This window comes from Loxodonta africana, chromosome 13 (assembly GCF_030014295.1).
Source record: "Loxodonta africana isolate mLoxAfr1 chromosome 13, mLoxAfr1.hap2, whole genome shotgun sequence".
NCBI lineage: Eukaryota > Metazoa > Chordata > Mammalia > Proboscidea > Elephantidae > Loxodonta > Loxodonta africana.
In genome coordinates this window covers 43,103,903-43,125,153 of record NC_087354.1, presented here as the reverse complement: position 1 = coordinate 43,125,153, position 21,251 = coordinate 43,103,903, and the positions used below count along the sequence as shown (strand labels likewise).

General features: G+C 46.0%; 1 protein-coding gene across 2 annotated transcripts; it reads right to left on the bottom strand.

Moving 5' to 3' along the window:
* Positions 1-1,906: 1,906 nt before the first annotated feature.
* On the bottom strand, positions 1,907-21,039 carry ADPGK (ADP dependent glucokinase). Of its 2 annotated transcripts, none has more exons than XM_064267297.1 (7): positions 20,792-21,039; positions 13,993-14,218; positions 12,261-12,323; positions 10,902-11,022; positions 7,165-7,361; positions 6,402-6,500; positions 1,907-3,395 (listed from the first exon to the last, which is right to left on the bottom strand). In XM_064267297.1, exons 1-7 carry the CDS (start codon positions 21,022-21,024, stop codon positions 2,844-2,846), a joined length of 1,491 nt encoding a protein of 496 aa, XP_064123367.1. In that variant the 5' UTR covers positions 21,025-21,039; the 3' UTR covers positions 1,907-2,843. The 2 variants fall into 2 exon arrangements, with proteins under 2 accessions (XP_064123367.1, XP_010592180.2); XM_010593878.3 differs by having other exon boundaries at positions 1,907-3,392.
* Between the last annotated feature and the right edge of the window lie 212 nt (positions 21,040-21,251).

Sequence of the window (21,251 nt, the reverse complement as noted above, 5' to 3'; positions counted from 1 at the left end):
AGCTGCTGAATTATCAGCCTCAGCCCATTCCAACTTGGCCAAAAGGATAAAATGGAAACTGAGTCTGCATGGTAAGGGTTACTGATGATTGGCTACATTCTGACTTCCTGACAGTGTGTGTTGTGTGCTGCAGCTTTTCCCTGGGTGTTAATTGAAGCAGGAGTGCATGCTACAAAGTTTTAAGAAAGCTCATTCTTCGCCAGTCATCCTTTCTAGGCCGGTGGATTTTCAAGCTTTTTCTCTTCAAATGAAATCATATATGGAAACCACTGTAAAATACAGTTGAAAGCAGAGGGTTGAGGGGCCTGAAGCCCACTTGTTTAGGTTATCTTGCCCTTACCACTTATGTCTGCATAAACTGTTCTAGGTGAGAGATCCATTCAACCTTACTTCCATAACCTGGCAACTGGCTTTAGCTTCCTCAAGAGGCATGTCTGGCTGTCCAGTGGGCCACTGATGGGTCTGGGGTTCTGTCAGAACAGATGGAGCAGCTGTCCACAGAAATGCACCAAATGCTCTATGGTGGCCAAGCTGCAGCTGCAACCCACAGTAAAAAATATATTTACTTCTCAAAAAAGGTAGGGCAGATTCTGCCTTCCATGCCGGAGACCCAAGTTTGATCCCTGGCCAATGCCCCTAATGCACAGCTATCACCTGTGTGTCAGTGGAGGCTTACGTGTTGCTGTGATATTGAACAGATGTCAGCAGAGCTTCCAGATTAAGACAGGCTAGGAAGAAAGGCCTGGCGATCTACTTCCAAAAATTAGCCAATGAAAACCTTATGAATCACAATAGAACGCTGTCCAACTCGCTCGTTTTGGACATACTGTGAGGAGGGATCAATTACTAGAGGAGGATATCATGTTTGGTGAAGCAGATGGCCAAGGGTGTGGGAGACCCTTCGTGAGATGGACTGGCACAATAGTTGCAATGATGGGACTTGAACATGCTGGTAATTGTGAGGATGACACAGGAGCTGGTGGTGATCTTTCATTCTGTTGTATATAAGGTTGCCATGAGTGGAGTAGATTCAAGGCAGCTAACAATGGTTTAAGACTCAGCACTTGAAAAACACTGCTCTAGGTTATGTAGATTCCTGAGCTAATCATTAACATCACTAGAGAATATACCCTCAAGGCAGGGGCTGAGTAGACACCAAAGAGACAGACCAAAAGAAAAAGGTCACATGGAGAACGGTACTTTTAATAGTTTCAGAGCATAAATGATGAATTAAAAAAAAAAAAATTTTTTTTACAGCATAAATGATGAGTTACTCTAATTCTTCTTAGGAAAATAGAAATCTCTTCTCACTTAAGCCTTTATAATAAAAAACAGAAGGCTAGAAGGTTGGTGTTTAATTATTCTTGAGTTTGGTGGCAGAGAAGGATGAGGTAGCAGCTAGAGATTTTCTTAGTAAGCTCTTTGCTTTGAATTTCAAACTGCATATTTCTCTAGGCTTAAATTTCCTTTGAAGAAAGGTAACCAAATCTTTCCTTGAAGAGAAAGGGAGGTTATAAATGAAGAACCTGAGGTAGCTTTGGGATTCCAAAAGCAGTGGCATTGGGCCCTGTGTGAAATGATTACCACAGAACCAAGCGGCCTGCCACCAGCTGCCACGTCTACACTGTCCTTCTGAACAAACTCTAAAGGCTCACTACTCATTCAAGCTGTTGTGCTCCAATTCAACTTGGCTACTTCGGCTGGTACCTTCTGTCACTGAAAGCACCAGAGGGCAGGCCTATAGCGTAGGTGCAGTGTGAGGGACAGCCTAACCCAAGGATGGGGAAGACAAGATATAAAGACACCTCAAGTGTGCAGTAACATATACATCACAAGTCAAGATCAGGATAATTTAGATTTTATCTGCTCCAGAACAGTGGTGGAAACAAAATCAAATAGACTTAGGTTTCCTGAAATGTGAATTGTTTTTTAATATATTTAAAAGCACAGAGAAGTCTCCTTGATTTATAAAAAAAAATAAAAATAAATACATAAAATGGCAAATTTATTCATGATTCTGAGGCTTTTATGAGGTCAACCTCTTTAATGGATGTGGTGGGTCAACGAAAACATAAAACACAACATGATCTATTACACACACATAAGCAGATTCCAGTTGTAAAAGCTTATTCCAGCAAGGGTGAGAACGAACAGAGACCAGTCTTCTGCAGGACATTGGCCTAGAGCTGGGCAATAAGGACACAGGGGCCTCTGAGCACCTGCCTCCTGCCAAGAGAGCTGAGCAGGAGGGCACGGCCCATCAGCGCCCACTGCCATCCTGCGGCGTGCCAGGCTTCCAGGCCACTGCAGAATGAACGGCTCCCTCAGAGGCCTCTGCTGCCCGAGGAAGCTCAGTCCTCTGCCCTAACGTTGAGAGCAGGAGACTGAGAAGCTATGCCCGTGAAATGTGTCCACGGTAACACTGAACGCAAATCATGATCCCGGCCATGAGGCTCCACAGAGACCGGTGGGAGGTGGGTGAGCGAGCATGCACGTCCCAAGGGGCACGGAGGGGGCTTTCTCCTGCTGACATGCTCTGACCGGATGTGTGCCTTAAAACACCTGATGACCGTGTAACTGGGGATATGGCCATCAAGTTTTCACCCCTGTAACAGACAACATAAAAAAACACAGAAGTCCAGACTTACTAGTAACTAAAACTTGGATTAAAAGCTGAATGTGTGTAATCGCCAGCAGGCTGGAATGTATCTGGTACAGTTTAATCTGCTGTTGTTTCTTTGGCTGTCCTCCAATTAGATCTAGGAACTGTTCTGACATCCTCCTCAATCAACCACCTTCCTGTAATTCCACAGTCGGCCAGTTCTCCTTCCTTGTGGTTCCTGCTAGTGAGGGTACGCCTCTGAATAGAAGAGTCCTTCAGCCGAAATGGCATCTCCGAGGCCCACAGTTCGAACAGGGTCTTTGCAAACCAAGACTGGTGTAAAGTGGAAGGATATTCCCTCCCTGTGCCACTCCACTACTGGCTCATTAGGGTCTAATATGATCCTGGAGCCTGCCTCCGAGTGGGAGGTGGTGAACTCGCGGGGCGCCTGCAGAGACACTCGGCTGGCATCTATGGTTTCCGTTGCGCAGGCCTGTGTCCCTGCCACACGGGCCCCAGCAGCCACGGCTGCGAGCTGGTTGTCCCAGTGTCCGTCCACAGTTGCTAGGATGTGGTAGACCAGTGTGTGGAAGTGGATCCTGGTGAGGTCTGAGGCTCTGCTCTGAGTCCTCCCATGTTCTTTCAAGATCCAAAAGAGGATGTCACTGACCATGCCCACGTCAGGAACACCACTCCAGGAAGAGAGGGAAGAGTGAGGGCCAGATGCCGATTGGCTGAGAAATAACAGCTCCTGTTCATTCAGCCCAAGGGAAGTCACTGCAGGGAAGACCTGCTAACAAAAACGAAATAATAGGTCTCTTTCTGATGGACATAATCTCACTCCTAAGCTATCTTAGAGCATGGCCAGTGACTAAATGACAGAGAAGGCAAGCAGTAAGCTTTTTTCTTTCTTCCTGCCCTGAAGTCTGTGGAGAGGAAATGACAGATCACTGGGCACTGTTTGAGCTAGTACACCTCTATCTCCACCTTCACTAGCCCTTTAGATGAACCAGAAAGCTGCAGTTAACACTGTTTGAGACCTTTATGACATGCCACTATAAGACAAGGGGTACAGAACAGCGTTTACAGGGCAGGGTGTACAGAGTTTGTACGTTATTTTCTACCTCCTTCCAGGGTACCTTGCTTTTGCCTTCGCATACATAGCAGATAGTCATAACTTTGACAGACTAAGGCTGTCAGTTCCTGAATGTCAGCAGGTGTGCAGTCAGGGTCGCTACGATTCCATATACACAACTCCAAGAAACAAGGAGAATGCCGTTTCAGATTAGACATAAAGCTTTGAAGCAGCCTGGGACAGGAAGGCTGTCTGCACAGCGACAGCAGCCGTGAAAAGCCTGGCAACAGGAGCTGCTGAGCTCGCGTTCTGAGGAAGAATCACTATGTCCACCCACCATCCTTCTGGCTTAGCACGTCCCTCCTTAGAACTGGAGGAGGCCCATTCAGATAAGGTGAGTGTTTCTGAAGGACAGATGAGCAACTGGATGTATATGTTTATATTCATTTAATGTCGCAGACCTTTGCTGGAGTCCTGGTGGCACAATGGTTAAGGGCTCAGCTGCTAACCAAAAGGTCAGCAGTTCGAATCCATCAGCTGCTGCCTGGAAACCCTGTGGGGAAGCTCTACTCTGTCCTATAGAGTCGCTATGAGTTGGAATCGACTCAATGGCAATGGGTTTTATACCTTTGCTAATGAACAGCAGTTTCCATTCACTGCATCACTGCATGTTCTGTGCCAGGCACTGAGCTAAAGGCTCTAATTCATTCAACTCCCTATATCCCTAAGAGGGAAGGAGGGACTGACCCCATTTTATAGATAATGAAACTGAGGCTCAGGAAGGTAGGGGTATGAACTGCTGACCTTCTGGTTAGTGGCCAAGTACCTAACCCTGCGCCACTGGCGCTCCTTAGACAATTACACAGAGAAGGAAATAAAAATGGCTCTTGTTAAAAGAAAAGATGCTCAACCTCAATAAGAGAAATGCAGATAACAACTATCCTGAAATACAATTTCTACCCGTCAGATTGGTAAAAAATGCAGCTTTTGATTGCATTCTGGTGGCAAGCTATGAGGAAATAGCTATTGTAAACGTTGCCGTGGGAAGTAAACTGATACAATTCTCACAGAGGACAGTTTGACAACATCAAACTCACAAATGCTTTTTATGTTCCAATACAGCAATTCTACTTCTGAGAATTCACAGCCCTCAGTATCCATGGGTTCAACCAACCATGGACAGAAAATATTTGGAAAAAACAGACTTTTTTTCTTGTCATTATTCCCTAAGCAATACAGTATACCAACTATTTACATAGCATTTACATTGTATTAGGTACTGCAAGTGATCTAGAGATGGTCTACAGTACACAGGAGGATGTGTGTAGGTTGTACGCAAATACTAGGCCGTTTTATATAGGTGACTTGAGCATCCTCAGCTGTGGGTATCCACAGGGGTCCTGGAACCCACCCTCCTGCAATACTGAGGAACTACTGTACCTAGATTTGCTCATGGGCAAAATAAAATTATGTACAAAGTCATTCAATGTAGCACTGTATGTAATAGCGAGAGACAGTAAACAACCAAACTGTCCATCAGTAATGTGCAGGTTAAACAAACGGAAGAACATCCACACAATATAATCACGAGGCTGTGAAAAGACTGAGGCTGCTCCTCATGTACTGATAGGGACAAGACTTCAAAATACAGGTGGGGGCAAAACCAAGGCGCTGAACGGTGTATTCAGTATGCTATGCCATCTTTTGGGGTAAAAAGGGATGGAAAAATAAGGAAATATACTTAAATAGGTATAAACAGGGCTTCAAACCAGTTAGAATCTCTGCTGAGAATCTGCACTCCCAACAAGTTCCTAGGCGACACTGATGCAGCTGGGTACGGACCAGTTCTGAGAACCACTAATAGAGCAGCGGTTCTCAAAATTCATTACACAAAGAATCATCTGGGGATCTTGTTAAAATGTAGACTCTGATTCAGTGTATCTGGGGGAGGAAATGCAAATTTTCAGCAGGCGTCCAAACCGGAATGAACCTGGTTGGAAGCCCTGGGTATAAAGTCACTTGAGGGATACAGATGAAACTAACAAAGAGATTACTAGTACTGGCTGCAGGCTGGGGAGGGCGAAGATCTAAGTGGGGAGACTTTGTTGTGTTATCTTTTGATATTTGCTTTGGTTTTTGAATCATGAATATATTACTAAGTTTAAAAGCTTAATAACAATAAAATTAAAAGTTGTGTAACTTGCCTGTGTTCATAAAGCTCGTGTGTGGTGGAGCTGGCATTTCAACCAGGTCTTCAAAGTCTGTCTCCTTAAGCTTATGCCCTTATATTTATCCTAATCCCTGTTGCTGTCCAAAGACAGGAGTAATGGTGATGAGGGAGTGAAACTCCCCAAAGTTTTCTTTCTCTTGCTTTCCCAAAGTTCAACTGAAAGCAGCTGAGCTGGGCTTTTTGTTTTTTCCTTTGAGTTCTACCAAAAAAACTACTAACTACCAAACTGCCCTGTTCTAGAAGGAGAAACCCGTGAAACCCACCCACAAAACCATCAGTTAAACTACCCTGTTTCTAACCTACCATGAGGTCCCGTTCCCAAACAGTCCTGGCTTCTTACTGGGATCCTGTGGACTAGTCTGAGTGACATGACACCTACGTGTCAGTGCGCCGATCTCTGAGCACAGACACCTGGTCCCCATGGACAAAAGTTTCTCTACAAGCCCCATGAGGTCAAGGGCCAAAGGAGGCCCCGTGTCCTGCCCAGGAGTTACCTGATGCACAATGCTGCTCATGAGCTCCCTGTTGGTCATACTGGCCAGCTCGAGGTGAATGGGAACACCAGTGGGGATGTCAGAAATGGAAGTGACAACCTGCAAAGAGAAGAGGACAGCACGGCTATTAGAAGAAGTCAGAAGAGGAAAGAAAGGATCAGGTCCCGAAAGGAAAGGCCTCGCTAATGTTACTGCCTTCGCTGCATCCTCCTGAGAGCTCCAAGCACTGTGGGTCACCACCAGCCTCCATGGACAAGGGAGACCTTACACAGAAGGGAAGACCAGGCTCTGCAGAGGCAGCGGGGTTAGACTCAGAGCACAGAGAACTTCCCCTGTACGTTCCTGTTGCCAGCCTGTTCCCAAGGACCTAAACTGAGAGTTGCGGCTTCAGCGCTCTACGGACCTGCAGGAACCTCGGCATCACTGATGTGAAGTGAGATGATACAGGTAACACAAAGGAGACAACCACAGAGCACTGCAGTCTGCAGCCACGTTCAGTTTAGCACAGGATGAAGAGGCTCAGGCAAGAGGTTCTGACCTGTTCTGCTCTAGCAGCTGTCCATACCTGAACGAACACCATGAGGTGTCTCCCTGGAGAAAGGGGCAGCCTTCCCAGCCAGCTGCCAAGGTACATTCTTGGGAAGCCAGGACCTAAGTCAAGGCAGCACAGGCTATGGCGGCCAAGAGAGGTGGGAACCTGGAGAAAAACCCCAGCTGAGATCCGGGGAGTTCTACAGCAAGTGTGGGTTCTCAGTGCCATTACCTCCAAGAGTCTCTTCTTTTGAAGCTCCTTGCTTTGTCCCTCCATCATGTGCAATCCAGAGAGGACCACCAGGTCTGGCTGAAACTCCTCCAGGCTAGACACAAACACCTCCAGCATATTCATGGCCCCATTGGAGAGGTCGTGGGAGAAGATGAATCGGTTGGCATGGGGAGCTTTTAACTGGTCCCACTCCTCCCCTAGAAGAGCCCAGTCAACACAAGGGGAAGAAAAGGAAGAGGCTTTAAATCTCCTTGCTGCATGAAGACTTGCAAATGTCTCATTGGAGACCTGGCGCGGAGCAGGCTGGCTTCTGGCTGAGTGGAGCCTGGCTACGACTGTCTACAATAAACATGGTGCTGCCTCTGGGAGGACAAGGGTCAGTAAAGAAACCAACCAACCAAAACCCAAACCAAACCAAAACAGAAACACAATATGGGTGCCATATGCCTTTTTCAAGGGGCTGGTAATTAGCTCCCCTCAAGCCCCTGGAAAACTCAACTGTCCTGAGTGGCCTCTGAGCTCTCAAACACAGGACATCCAAGACCCTTCAACTACAGCAACAGCCTGACTTAAGCCGCCAACACCAGTGAATACCACGCGTATCCCTGCAGAAAGGACCTGTGGCCTTTTTCAAAGCACTCCCCGCCTCACAGCATTGCCCTGAGCACCCTTCCTCCAGTTGGGATCTATGCAGGTGGAAATTCTAAGAGCCAGGCTTATGTAGCCTTCCCTCCGTGGTAATGAGTCTTCCCATTTACAAATTTAAATGCCATACTCTGAACACTAGTTTTTCATTGGTTTCCATCATATACACTGGATACTCCTTCCAAAAATTTTTCCTAAGGCAGATAGACCAGAGCAGAGGGTTTTTTCCTCCTGCTGGTTCATCTGCCAACTGTAGTCAGAACCTGCTTCCTCCATTCTGTAGAGTCTTTCCTTGGGGAGTGTGTGTATGTGCGTGTGTGCGAGTGCGTGTAAATATGTTGTGTATGACTTCCTCTAGAGCAGGCGTGAGGCTGGGAGAACCCATCCTCCTTTGGAGTGACTCCAGCTTCACTGAACTTGTCCCTGTGAAAAAGTTTATATATGGGTTACTTGTATAAAAATCTATGAACCCAGAAAAAAAGATGTTACCTACTTATTAAGCCCTGACATGATGCTTGTACTTTTTAAAACATCACATCCCCTTCTAACTCTTGGTCCATGTCTTATTACTTGTCCAGAGCAAATACCTGATGGGGCTCCACAGAGCTCTCAGTGGTATTCCACTTCTGTTTCATTTGCAAAGACCCAGCACACGGGTGGCCTCCTCTGGGAAGCTCTCCTGAGCTCTAGCCACCACTCTCAAACAGACTTGATTACTTCCTTCCCAGGCCACCACCGGGGCCCAGCAGAGGACTTGGCGCTTGACTTTGCAATACTTTGTTCAAGTGTCCATCTCCCTCATGAAACTGTGAGCTGAGAGTAGGGCCCATGTCTCCTTCCAGTATTATATTCCTGCCTCCCACTGAGCCTGGCATATAGCCATGTGAAATGAATTAGCAAAAGAATAATGAGTAAAAGATCAGACTGATGCCCTAAATGCTCGGGACAATGAATGATAAGGCTTTGAACTCCAAATCCAGCATTTCTCAAATTAACAAGAATCTGTGCAACAGGAAAAACACATTACATTAGTATTCCCCATAGAGCAAGACTTGGAACTGACCCTTAAATAATGAGGCTGCTTAAGAAAGACTGACTAGCTTTGCCGAGCAGAAAAGAGTCACTTAGCATTCAAAATAAATTGATTTCATCAGGGGGGAGATGACAGAGGCAAAAATAAAGACTTCAGCAAGGCGAGGACAATGAGGAAGCAGGGAGGCGCTGGAGGCTGTTTCCCCAGGATGTGGGGCTGGTGGAGGGGGCCCAAAGGCATGACCACCAAGACCCAGACAAGGCGAGCCTCTGAACAGTAGTTAATGCCTTCTTTTCTTGCAAAGCTTTTTATTTATTTCTTCAAGCAATGCCTTCTCTCAATTTATCATCCTACCCTTTTGCCAGTAAGTCTTTGCAGTGACTCATTGGATTCCCAGTCCAAAGCCTGAACATAAGCTTCTCTGGGGAGGCTGGTAGGAGAGAAAGATGAAGAAGAACAAATCCCATCTGGGCGTTTATCCAGCTGGGAATGGATTTCTGTTGAGAGAGCTGACTGGAGTGCCACTGCTACCTCATCCATGCCAGGTCAGGACTAGGAAAATGTAACTTCACACACGACTGAATGGGGGGTCTACTGCTTTGTACTCTGAAAATAAGGCATAGAGGAGAATAACTGAAGTGCGACACTTACACTCAAGGAGACACTCTCCTTTCGGATAAGCTGTGCCTGCTCCGTAACAACACACCAGGCACAGCTGTCAAATACAACAGCAAAGCCTTGTTGAAGAAACGAGTCTCTCCGCTGCGTAGTTGCTATGGAAAATGACAGGAACCTGAACCTGAGAGGCTGCCAGCTCACACCGTGGGCACTAACCAAAGGGAGACGAATCTGGAACTGGGAGCAGCAGCACCGCAAAGGCTCATCTTCAGTTCTTCCAGTCATGTTTGTACTTTTCACTTAAGCAGTTCAAAATATTGAAACACACTAACCTTTTAATCTTTACCACAATCTTCAGGGAGTAAAGAAATACCACTCTGATTTCCCATTTGGGGAGGCTAAACTGAGAGGAAGTTGTGTATCATAAATGTGAATTGCCTATTCCAACATTCTGTCACTAATTTTCAGATCTGGCCCTGCCTAAATTCCTGACTGACTCCTAGTAAGCACCCCAAAGAGAATCAGAAGGAAGAGACCACTCTCATTCGCATTTGGAGGAAGGTATGCTTTTGAAGAACACTGCACTTCAAATCTTAATTAAAGTCAGTTACTCTAGTAGATGAGGTTCTCTTAATTGTCTGACTTGAAAGCAGGTCAATGAACCTTAAAGTAAGTACTAGTTTGAGGTCCCAATTAGTCCGCTTAAGATACTTGAGTCTTTAACTTGAATTCACAGCGTGTTGAATCAGACAGAAAGTCAGGGTCTGAGCTCTGAGCAGAGAGAAAGATATAGCAGGAAAGACACAGAATGAAAAGCTGTTTCCGGGTATTTAAGAGTCTCTCAGAAGTCGGGTCTCTAGTTTGTGTAACAGATCCGATATACCACAGGGGTGGGGTGGGCTGGATTTGCATTTGTAAACACTGGAACCTGATATAGTAGGAAAGAATGTAAGTGATTCTAAATATAAAACACTTCCACACCTGAGGAGAAACAAAATGCTTCAAAAGGAGTTTGCCAGAGGCCTGGAATCAATCCTAAACAGCTTGGAACAGTCAGCCAGAAAGGCTTAGGGCAGAACCCAGCACAGAGCTGAACAGATGCTACCCCCTTTCTCTTTTCTTAGCAATAAAGAAAATCTTCAGGTATGTGTGTTTAACATTTTCTAGTTTTATTAAAAATGCCTGCTTTCCTACAGCCTGCTTTATCCTGGATTCAGGTCAGTTTTGTTTGTAGACCTGGGAATTTCCTTTAATGCTGGGATACTCTGTCTCTCCCTTGAGACAACGGCCAGGATCAGCTCAGTAGAACCAGTGCGTCAAGAAACCTTTTGGTATGGCAAGGACCTGCTAATTTATAAGGACAATTTCTGCAGTCACATCCTGATCTATGACAACTGTCCTCTGACCAGTCTCACAGACATTACTTACTCATTTCCCTCACCTGTTTGATACTCCAAAATGAGGTGGAACTCATCTTCTTTCTGCAAGGATTCTGGTGGAACAAATACATTGTCATCAAGAAGTTCATGCAGCTTTGGGCCAACTGGACCACAAAGAAGAACCTGGAGACAAGCAACATGAAGTCTATCAGGAAACCTGTTTCTTTTCCCATGAAATCTGAATAGTAACTGGTAAGGTACATTCAGGTCAATTCTATTCATTTTAACAAAATGTTGGAACCCAAATCTAATTTTGAAAGCCCTTGGTTTGGAGGTATGTAGTAGAGGGGTGATCACCAGGGGTTAGACCTCTGGGGAACATGGCCATTATGAACCCAGAAATGAAAGGCTGATAAAAGACCCAGAGTCACAGATGTGAGACAGGTAACTAACAGCTGCAAACATCTGTATTTCCCACCTTGGTAATTTATGGGAACTTAATTCTTATTAGAGTGCACGTTCACACTTTAATACACTCTCTAAACCTAAGTATATCCATCTTGTGGCATACAGTGTGGACCCATATGATTTCCCCCTCAAACTGCTTATCACCTATCTGTATTACTACTAGGTCTATTTCTGGGCTTTTGATTCTGTCCCTCTGACCCATATTTCTGTTTTCAGGCTGGTCCCCCAAAACCAGCGAGGCCTGCTGTTCCCCCTCTCCACTGTCAGCAGCCACATCCATCCTGCACGTCTCAAACTTATTTATCCTGGAATCACCTTCACTAAATCTCTCTTCTTTGCTCCCCACATATATGGTCTGGCGCCCAGCCAGTGACTCCACTGTATTAGGTTTTAGGTACACACATCTCTTCTTGTGGCTGCTCTAATGCAAACCTTAACCACTTTACGCGGTAGGACAGCAGCAATAATCTCTTGCTGGTCTCCCCATCTCGGGCCTATTCCACTTATAGCAAAAGAATCTTCTTAGTTGTCTGTTATTTTGAACAGAGCACTAATTGTTTAATTCCAGTTAAGCCAGATGGACTTGAGACACTCCCCCAATGACCCCCACCTAATGGCCTTCTTTTTTAGCACTCTGGATCCAGGCTCACCAATACAGCCAACTATGTTTTCTCTCATCACTTGTATCATTCCCAGTCTCAAAGTCTTGACTCCAGAGGCCACAAGCTCTCAACTATCACACGATATGGTACTTAAGAACAAATAAGAATCCCAGTTTCATTACTTATTTGTTGTGAACCTTGGGCAGTTTATCACCTTCTAACAAAAGCCCAGTGCTGGGCACACAGCAGGTGATCCATAAATGGAATAAAGGGACAAATATGCATTCTTACCCCTAAGATTATGGAAACATGAGTGAAAGGCATAGGTTCTAATCTGGGCATTTGACCTACCTTTAAATCTGAGCTGGCTGCAAATTTCTGTCCCATTAAAGCTGCATTTCCTCCTACATAGTGCTGTAAGATAGTTCAAGTATATTAGATAGTATCTTAGAACAACTATGTTAACCAGGCTTAATCGGTTTTAATTTACTGAAATAATTTTCAGTACATTTTTCCCAAAAAAGGTTTTGAGGTGACTTTACAACAAAGGACACACAGATGTAAGTTAATAAAAAATAGAAATAGACAATGAGTAGTAAGGAAAGGTAAAGAAAATAAATTTGCTAACCACGAAGATCAGTATAACATCCTTAACTGCTCATCAAATTTGGCTCTGAGCTTCCATGCAGCCAGGGCAGGAAACGGAAACATGAAAAATGTGGCTAGATCTTCTCTTCTACATTTAATCCTTCTAAAATGAGCATATGATTATGTCACTCTCCTCCTGAGACTCATTCAACAGATACTCTAATGAACTAAACCCAATGCTTAAGAGAGGAGCACGCCTTTCACTATCTGACCCCTGCTTACCTTTCCACCCTCATCTCCTGCCCTTCCCTTCCACATCCTACCTGCAGCTCTCCGAGTGAGCATTCCTCCCGTTCCTCTGTGCCATTAGCACAGTATTTCTTTGATGAGGGCACCCTCCTGCCTCACACACTTGGTAAACACCTGATCGCTTTTCAAGAGGCAACTCCAGCATCACCTCTCCTGCAATGCCTTCTCTCCTCCCCATTCCCCACTGCCAACTCAGCTTCCACAACCCCTTTCCCCGCTGCCATCTCGGCTTCCACAACCCCTTTCCCCAAGGCCAACTCAGCTTCCACAACCCCTTTCCCCACTGCCGTCTCGGCTTCCACAACCCCTTTCCCAGTTTTGAAAATTTCTACCCTGTAGACCAGCAGTTCTCAGACCAACAGCATCATTGTCACCAGAAAACTTGTTAGAAAGGTTAATTCTTATGTACCACCCTGCATCTAATGAATCAGAAACTTTGGGTGTGGGACCCAACAATCCCTGTTTCAACAACCCCTACACACACTCAAGTTCAAGAACCACCGATCTAGACCACTGGTGATTTTAATCCCCCTTCTCTACCCCTCGGAAATACGTGACAACGTCTGGAGGCATTTTTGGCTGTCACAACCGAGGGAGACATAGAGGCCAGGGATGCCGCTGAACATCCTACGGTGCACAGGGCAGCCGTTACGACAAAGAACTACCCAGCTCAAAACATCAGTGGTGCCCCCGTTGGGAAACCCTGCTCTGGACCAGTGTAGCAAGGAAAGGACCTAGCTCCCTGTTTTCCATGCAAAGGCTGTAGCTAGTTCTCTGGGGCTTCGGCCTTGTTCTCCGGCCCAGAAAGGACTCAGCCGTATTAAGATAACTGCAAGTTATCAGCCACAAGCAATACAATCCCAACAAGTGAGGAGCAGATATCCTTTCTACCTTAAGTTTGGGTAACATACAAAATGGGGTAATTTAATATATAAACCAGAACCAAACTTGTAGAAAATACACTACATAAATGTTGGTAAAATTTAACGGACTAGAAACAGCAGAGTTAATGGAAGGTCAGATGTATAGTTTTACAAAAAAGGAAAACACTGCAGAACTGGATTTCCAACAATCATTCTCTTGGAGCAAAGTGGAAGAACAAGTCGCTTGGTTGCTTTTAGGAGCCATACGAGAAAGAGGCACCTTTGCACACCCTATCTTTTCATTACTGGTGAACTGGACAGACCTGGGCCCCTGGGAACTCTGAAGCAATCCGGGCAATGTCATGAAAAGCTTCCTTATCACTGAAGAAGCGCTCAGCAGCGGCTCCCTTTTCCATGAAGTGAACAAAGGCTTCTTCTAGATCATTCCTTGAATGCAGAATGGCGTGATCCTTTCCGTTGCCAGGACTCAGGCCTAGTGCCTGTAAGAGCTTCACCCCTGAAAGCACCACATCCACGCAGGCATTGACTCTGGGGAGAAAGGAGCAGAGACAGTGTGAGAGCCTCAGAGCGCCGGGTGGCGCTTTACATCCAACAGGAAAACGTTGCCCAGCAGAGTATTTAAATAGAAAAACAGATGAGATGGATCTGAAACCTGAACAGGAAAGAGCACACGGCAGACGAAGATCACTGGGACGCGTATCTTGGGATCAGAACACAAGAATCTTTTCAACAGTCTTGCAAACTTTTACACTAGTTACAAAGAAAACTGACAGGTGCTCAGCGTTTCAAAGCAGGCCTGCTGACTACAGCACCAATGCAGCGTTTCAGAGAAAACGCTGGCGGAACCACACTGCCTGGATTCATACTGGCTGTTTCTCCGTGTCTGTTTCCTCACCTATAAATTGGGTGATAATATGAACAGACCTGTTGTGAAGACTAAATGAGTTAATACATGCTTAGAACAGTGCTTGGTGCAGAGCAAGCAAAGTATAAATTTTGGTCAAAAGCCACATATCAGATGCCTTTCTTCCAGAGACACATCAAGATGGTGTTAAGGCACAGAAAATGCCCAAATGCTCCCAGTTGAAAGCCCGCATTTTAGGGTTGGGTGGTGCCTTAGACTGAGGCACACCTGTGGCCTTGTAACAGCTCCTCCCCAGGCAGGTGTTCGCTGGTCTGATGCACCAGCTGAAAGGGCTGGTTAGAAGCCGGTGCTGCATCATTGGTGGGCTCTAAGGAAGGTATAAGAGGAGCCCTGGTGGTGCAGTGGATAACAACTCAGTGGCTAACTAAAAGGTCGGCAGTTTGAATCCACCAGCTGCTCCTTGGAAGCCCTATGGGGTAGCTCTACTCTGTCCTGTGGGCTCACTGAGTTGGAATCAATGGCAACAGGTACGGGTAAGGAAGTTATAAAGTACTAAAGGTGTGTCTGGCATGGTCCCTCCTGTGTGTGTGTGGGGATCAGGCTTATATTTTCAGTATTTCTTTGCTGAAAGTCATCCCTTAAGAGACGAGGGCCAAATAATTAGGGTAGCTAGATGAGGTCTTCCTGCCCCCCACCAGCCACCTTTATTCCTGTCTTGGTACTGCGGTCTTGGCAGTGTGGCTCAGTGACCACGCAGGCAGCTCCCAGCCTCCGAGCAAGGCTCAAAGCAGGCTGACTGAGACGGTTCCTGGTGATAAGGGTGGCTGGGCTAACCTGCTAATTGTGAGCAGCTCTGAAACCAGCAGATGCCCTGGTGGCACAATGGTTAGAATTCAGCTGCTAATCAAAAGGTCAGCAGTTCGCATCCACCAGCTGCTCGAGAAGCCCTATGGGGGCAGTTCTACTCTGTCCTATAGGGTCGCTATGACTCAGAATTAACTTGACAGCAACAGGTTTGGTTGGCAATGGGCTGACACCAGCAAGCTCATCCATAAGGAGGGCCTGACGGATTTTAGGGTAAAATATACAGTTTCTTCTCTGTTCCTTCAAAAATTTCTTGGCCTGGAAACTGATGCTGACTGGTCAGCAGTTCAAATCCGCCAGGTGCTCCTTGGAAACTCTGTGGGGCAGTTCTACTCTGTCCTATAGGGTCGCTATGAGTCGGAATCGACTCGACGGCAGTGGTTGGTTTTTTTGTGGAAACTGATACACCAAACCATTAATGGTGGCAAACTCTAAGAAGAGGAATGAGACTGGGAAGAGGGAGAAATTTTTACTTTTTATTAGATGTATTTCTAGTTTTTACTAGCACGAATTGCTTTTGATTTTACGACGTAATAAAAAAAAAAAAAGGTTTGGTAGGTATGCTCAATATTCTCTCCATCACTAAAGGAAAGTTCCGAGGCAAGGAAGAGACACTTCTCTTCATGACACACACTGATTACACCTTCGACATGAGGATCCTTTATTTTTTCCCCTCGAGATCCCATGCTGTGAAAGATTTTTGTTTATCAAACAGCATTTAAATACTCAAATTTTCTTATTCTTTTTAAATCAAGCACACATATAGCTGACAAACTGGACCTAATCAGCATGGAATAAGGACATGAAGTATATATAATTTCACCCCAAAGCAGAGAATTGCCATGTGCTGGTTAGGCTCTGTGGCCTTGCAGTAGGTAAAGGTTTAACTTCCATTAGGCTATCTGAAATGTCAAAAACCAGCCTGTAAACCCTATCACCTCCCTTAGGATTTCAGGAGGCATCATGTTAAGAATATAGATTGCCTCTCCTTTGCCTCTGTATTCTGGTCAAGGCGTGATCCAATGGATTCTTCCCGTCAGTGCACAACACACATTGTCATGCATGTAACAGGTGCTTAAAAAGGGGTTGAAAACACACTCCTCTCACAGCCCACACAGCTTGTAAACTGGTCTCAATTCTGCCTCATCCAGAGGGCCCTTTATTTTCAGTCAACGCAGGATTAGATATCTGAAAAGTAGAATCTCAACAGGAATACAGGTATCCCTGGAGCTCTGATGCTAACAGGTTCTCGAGTTTGAGAGAGAGACTTGGATACGGGGTGAGAATTCCTCCAAACAGCCCTATCTACAAAATGTATCCAAGCTGATTTAGTTCTTAAGTCTGGTGAGCAAATGTCCAGATACTGAGGGATACCTGTATTTGGAAATAACTACCTTAAAACTGTAAACATATCACCTCCATACCTAGTTCTGCTCAGACCTTAAAATTTGATAATGAGAAACTAATTTGCTTTGTAAACTTTCACCTAAGCGCACACACACACAAAACAGGAAAAAAATTTAGTTTGATGCTTTAAAGATTTGGATGGGGAAGTTGCGTTTGCAAAAATCACACACGCACAAAAGTAAAAGGAACAATGTTCAGCGTATTTTTCAACACAAGACAAAATCTAACAGGACTAGTTTTGAGTTAAAAATACATCACTTTACAACTGCCTCCTCTGCCATGAGAACAGAACTGGATGGTGCCCAGCTATCAGTACTGAACATTTTGATGGAAGATTCTATAGGAGAATCCTGATCAAAAGGGGGAAAGTGCAGAACAGAATTTCAAACTCTCATACAGACATTCTGGAGCCATGGAGGCTGGATGAATTCCCAAAACTATTGCTCATCTTTAAGCCTTAAACAAAAAATATCCCCTGAAGTTTTCTTAAAAACAAACAATAGGTTAGCTTAACTACGAAGGAGTGTCTGCCTTGAGCATTGTGCTCTTTTAAGATGTATCTTTATGGGATCAAACTGGCAACAGCAACTCCAAAGATTAGACAGAAACCTCAGGGGGCAGTGAGTTTATGTTAATCCAGAGGAGGGTGGGAATGGCTGCACAATCTGAAGAATGTAATCAATGTCACCAGGCTGTAGATACAGAAACTGTTGAACTAGCGTATGTTTGCTGTGTACACTTTCAACAACAACATATATGTGTGTGTATGTGTATATATAAAACTTTACCACAGAATTATTTTCAATCCTCTACCTAATCATGTCATGAATATTAGGGGCAAAAACAGTCTTATAGAGGAAAATTATTTTATTTGATAACTTTTTTTTTACAATAAAAAAATCACTGAACATCTACTCTGAGCATATTTGAAGCAGGGGAGGTATCATGTGTTTTCGAAATGTGAATGGGCTCACCAGTGACCACCTGCTTAAAAGTCTTCTCCTCCTTTATTTCTTTGATTCTTTCTCTAGCAGCCCTTTAAATGCTGGTACCTCCAGGAGTTCCACCTTTGCCATTTTTACCTTCTCTTCTCGCCCTCTTCCTGAGCAATCTTGTCTCTGGCTTCAAAGCGCCAACATCTTCAAAAATTTGCAGCTCTGCTCCGGAATATGTTCCTAAACGCCTGTCCCTCATTTTCAGCTGCTTGAAGAGCAGCTTCATTTGAAATCCTACAAGGATACATATTCTCCCTCCTCTAGAATCAAACTGGTTATCTTCCTCCATAAATGTATTCTTTGTTAATCTCTCTCAAGGCAACAATGCGGCGTGGATGGCGGGAGTGGGCTCAAGTTGCACGTGTAGCATTGGATAGCTGTGTGATCTTGGTCAAGTCATTTAATGCTTCCAAGCCTGGGTTTACTCATCTGTGAAAACTGACAATACTGTACCTCTATCTATCTACCTCAAAAGATTTTTTAAGATCACCACCCAATGCTTTCCCTACTCTACTATATCCAACCTGTCAAATATCTCTCAAATCTCACCTCTTTATCAAGCTGTTTCTCCCTTCACCCAGACCCTACAACAGCCTCCTAACCAGTGTCAGGGTATCAAGATTCTCCTCTTTATGCAAGAGACAAAGAAGGGAGAAAATACATGAATGTGTGTGTATTCTCCTGAAAAGGCAAACTATAACCTATCCCCCCAAGCCGAGATCCTTATACATGTACTGCACCTATGCCCATCCCATCCCCTAGCAATCGCCATCTTTAGGTGAAAAATCCCTTTGGGTAATCAGAAATGTTACCAGATGAAGGATGTTACCCAAAACTATGTGACGCAGTAAAACAGGTCAGAACCACTGCTTCAGATCCACCCTTCAGCTCCCACTAGTTATTCTCAGCAAAAAGCTGAGCACCAACTACCTGCTTATAAGGTTTATGGCTTCCCTATCACTGACCCTAACATAAATGGCCCTTCACAATCGGGCCAAACTACCTACTCAACATTGTCTCCTGGCACTCTACCATAAGATCCTTGCCCTAAACACAGGGACACTTGCTGTTCCCCAAAAAAGCTATGTACTTTTCCACATTTGGTTCCCTCTGCCCAACATTTGCCTGGAGAAGCCCCAGTTCTTCTCTAGGGTCTGGCTCACACAAGCTACTTTAGCAGAATATAAAGATGGCCATACCAAGATCTCCCAGCCCACAAGCTCTTTTTACAAAGTGATGGTGACATTCATCCCATCGAGGTGTGTTCTCTGTCCCCTTCCCTTAAGACCAGGTGGACCTGGGACTATGATAAAAGGGACACTACATACTTCTAAGGCTAGCTCATAGGGCATTAAAGCTTCCACTGGTCCTCTCAGGACACTCTCTCTCCTAATCCAGTCACCCTGCTGTGAGAAAGCTAAACAGCTACATAGACAGGCTACAGGTGTTCCAGCTAAAAATCCTAGTTGAGGTCCTAGCTGACAGCCACAATCAACCTTCAAGATCCTAACAGTTCCAGCCACCATCCAACTGCAACTCATGAGAAGTGACTAGCCCAGCTCAACCAAACCTCAAAACTGTGAGAGAGAATACAACGACTGTTGTTCGAAGATACTAAATTTTGGGGTGAGTCGTTATGCAGCATCAGTAAACGGTGTGTCACCTTCTCAGATGGAGTTTTTCTGATAACAACCCATCCTGGGAAGAATGAGTCATCCTTCTTTGGGATACCAGGGATACCTGTTTCTCACCATTAGTTCAGCAAAGCATTTTCCATAATGAATATACGTTTCCAACAAATGAGGTGGGCACCTTGCTTCACCCATCTCTGTATCATCAGAACCTAGCACAGACCTGACACGTATCATGTAGTTAAATATCTGTTGAATAAATGAGCATAAAGCAAGGCAAGACATTAAGAAACAGATATGGAACTGGGAGAAAAGGGCCTGAACTTGAAAGAAGTCAAAAGAGAGACATCTCAAGAACCAATAAATGTGCTGATACAAAAATACTTGCTAACATTTAAGTGCATTTTGTAAAGCAGACACCATGCTGGGCAGATAATGTAGATTATTTCATTTATCTTCAGGATCACTTTGCTCTACACCTGACCTCTCCTCCCTTCCCTGCCCCTGGTCCAAACACATAAATGAACAGAAGACCTGCTCTTGGATACCGTGCCTTTGGAGTGATGGCAAGGTATTCCAGCAGAGCTGAGACAGAGACTGGAGTTAGTGTGAAGGAATAATTACATTCCCTGAGAGGAGTACAAAGGAAAGAGGCACTGTGATTTGCAAGCACTTTAAAGACGCAATGTCATTCAAGTCAGGAAAGAGAAGAGTTTCAAGAAGGGCGTGTTCAACACATGGAAGGCTGCAGAAAGGTTGATAATAAAGGCTTTAAAAAAAATAGGCAGTTGAATTTGAAAATCTGTAAGTCACCAATGAGCTTTGAGGGGAGTTTCGATAGAGTGGTGGGATGTATGGCGTTAACGAAAGGAATGCAAGGCTTAAAGAAAAGTCGGTAGCTTAAGGCAGAGACCCAATCATCTTCAAACAGTTCAAAAGAGGAAGAGTGCTGCTAAGGTCAGTAAGATCAAGCACCCGTGACTGCAAAGGGCAGTCCCAAGCGGTGCAGGAGGGGTTTAAAGCTGGGACGATGAAGGAGGTTCGAACACGAGCGGGGTTTGCAAGAGGCTAGGGCCTGTCCTACGGAGATGTGAGAGGGTGCAGGGGCCAGGCGAGTGGAAAAAGCAGTCTGGTGAGTCCCTGCAGTGGTGACGACCGAGGCTCGTCCCGGACGTCTGATGCTTCTCGCCAAGGAAGCAGCGCGGACACCGACGTGGAGCAGCCTAGCGGGGACCTCTGGGAATCCGTGCCAGCGGAGGCTCTAGCTCCCAAGCCGCCCAACCCGGCACACCCGCAGCTCCTGCGGAGGCCCTGAGACGCCGGCCCCGCAGGCACTCACCCCACGGCCACGCGGCGCCAGCGCCGGGCCGGCCGCACAATGAGTGCGTCCCAGGCGGCCGCCAGCCGACCCTCGGGGGAGGCAGGTCCCGGCAGCCCGGGCGCGGGCCCCAGGCGCAGCGAGCTCCACAGAGAGCGCAGCGCAGAGCCCGGCAACTCCGGCTCCAGCAGGAAGACGCAGCCCACGGCCAGCGCCAGAAAACCCGCGTACGCAGAGCCACGCCACAGCGCCATGGGGACCGAGACGCGGAAGCGTTGCCGCAAGGTTCCTTTCCCCGCCCGCGCCTCTTCCGGGCTCGGCGCCCGTCGACGTCCACTTGCGCGCTACGTCACCTACGCGCGCCATGTCCCCCGGTGGGCGGAGCGGCGGGCGGAGCGGCGGGCGGAGCGGCGGGCGGAGCGGCGGGCGGAGCGGCGGGCGGAGCGGCGGGCGGAGCGGCGGGCGGAGCGGCGGGCGGAGC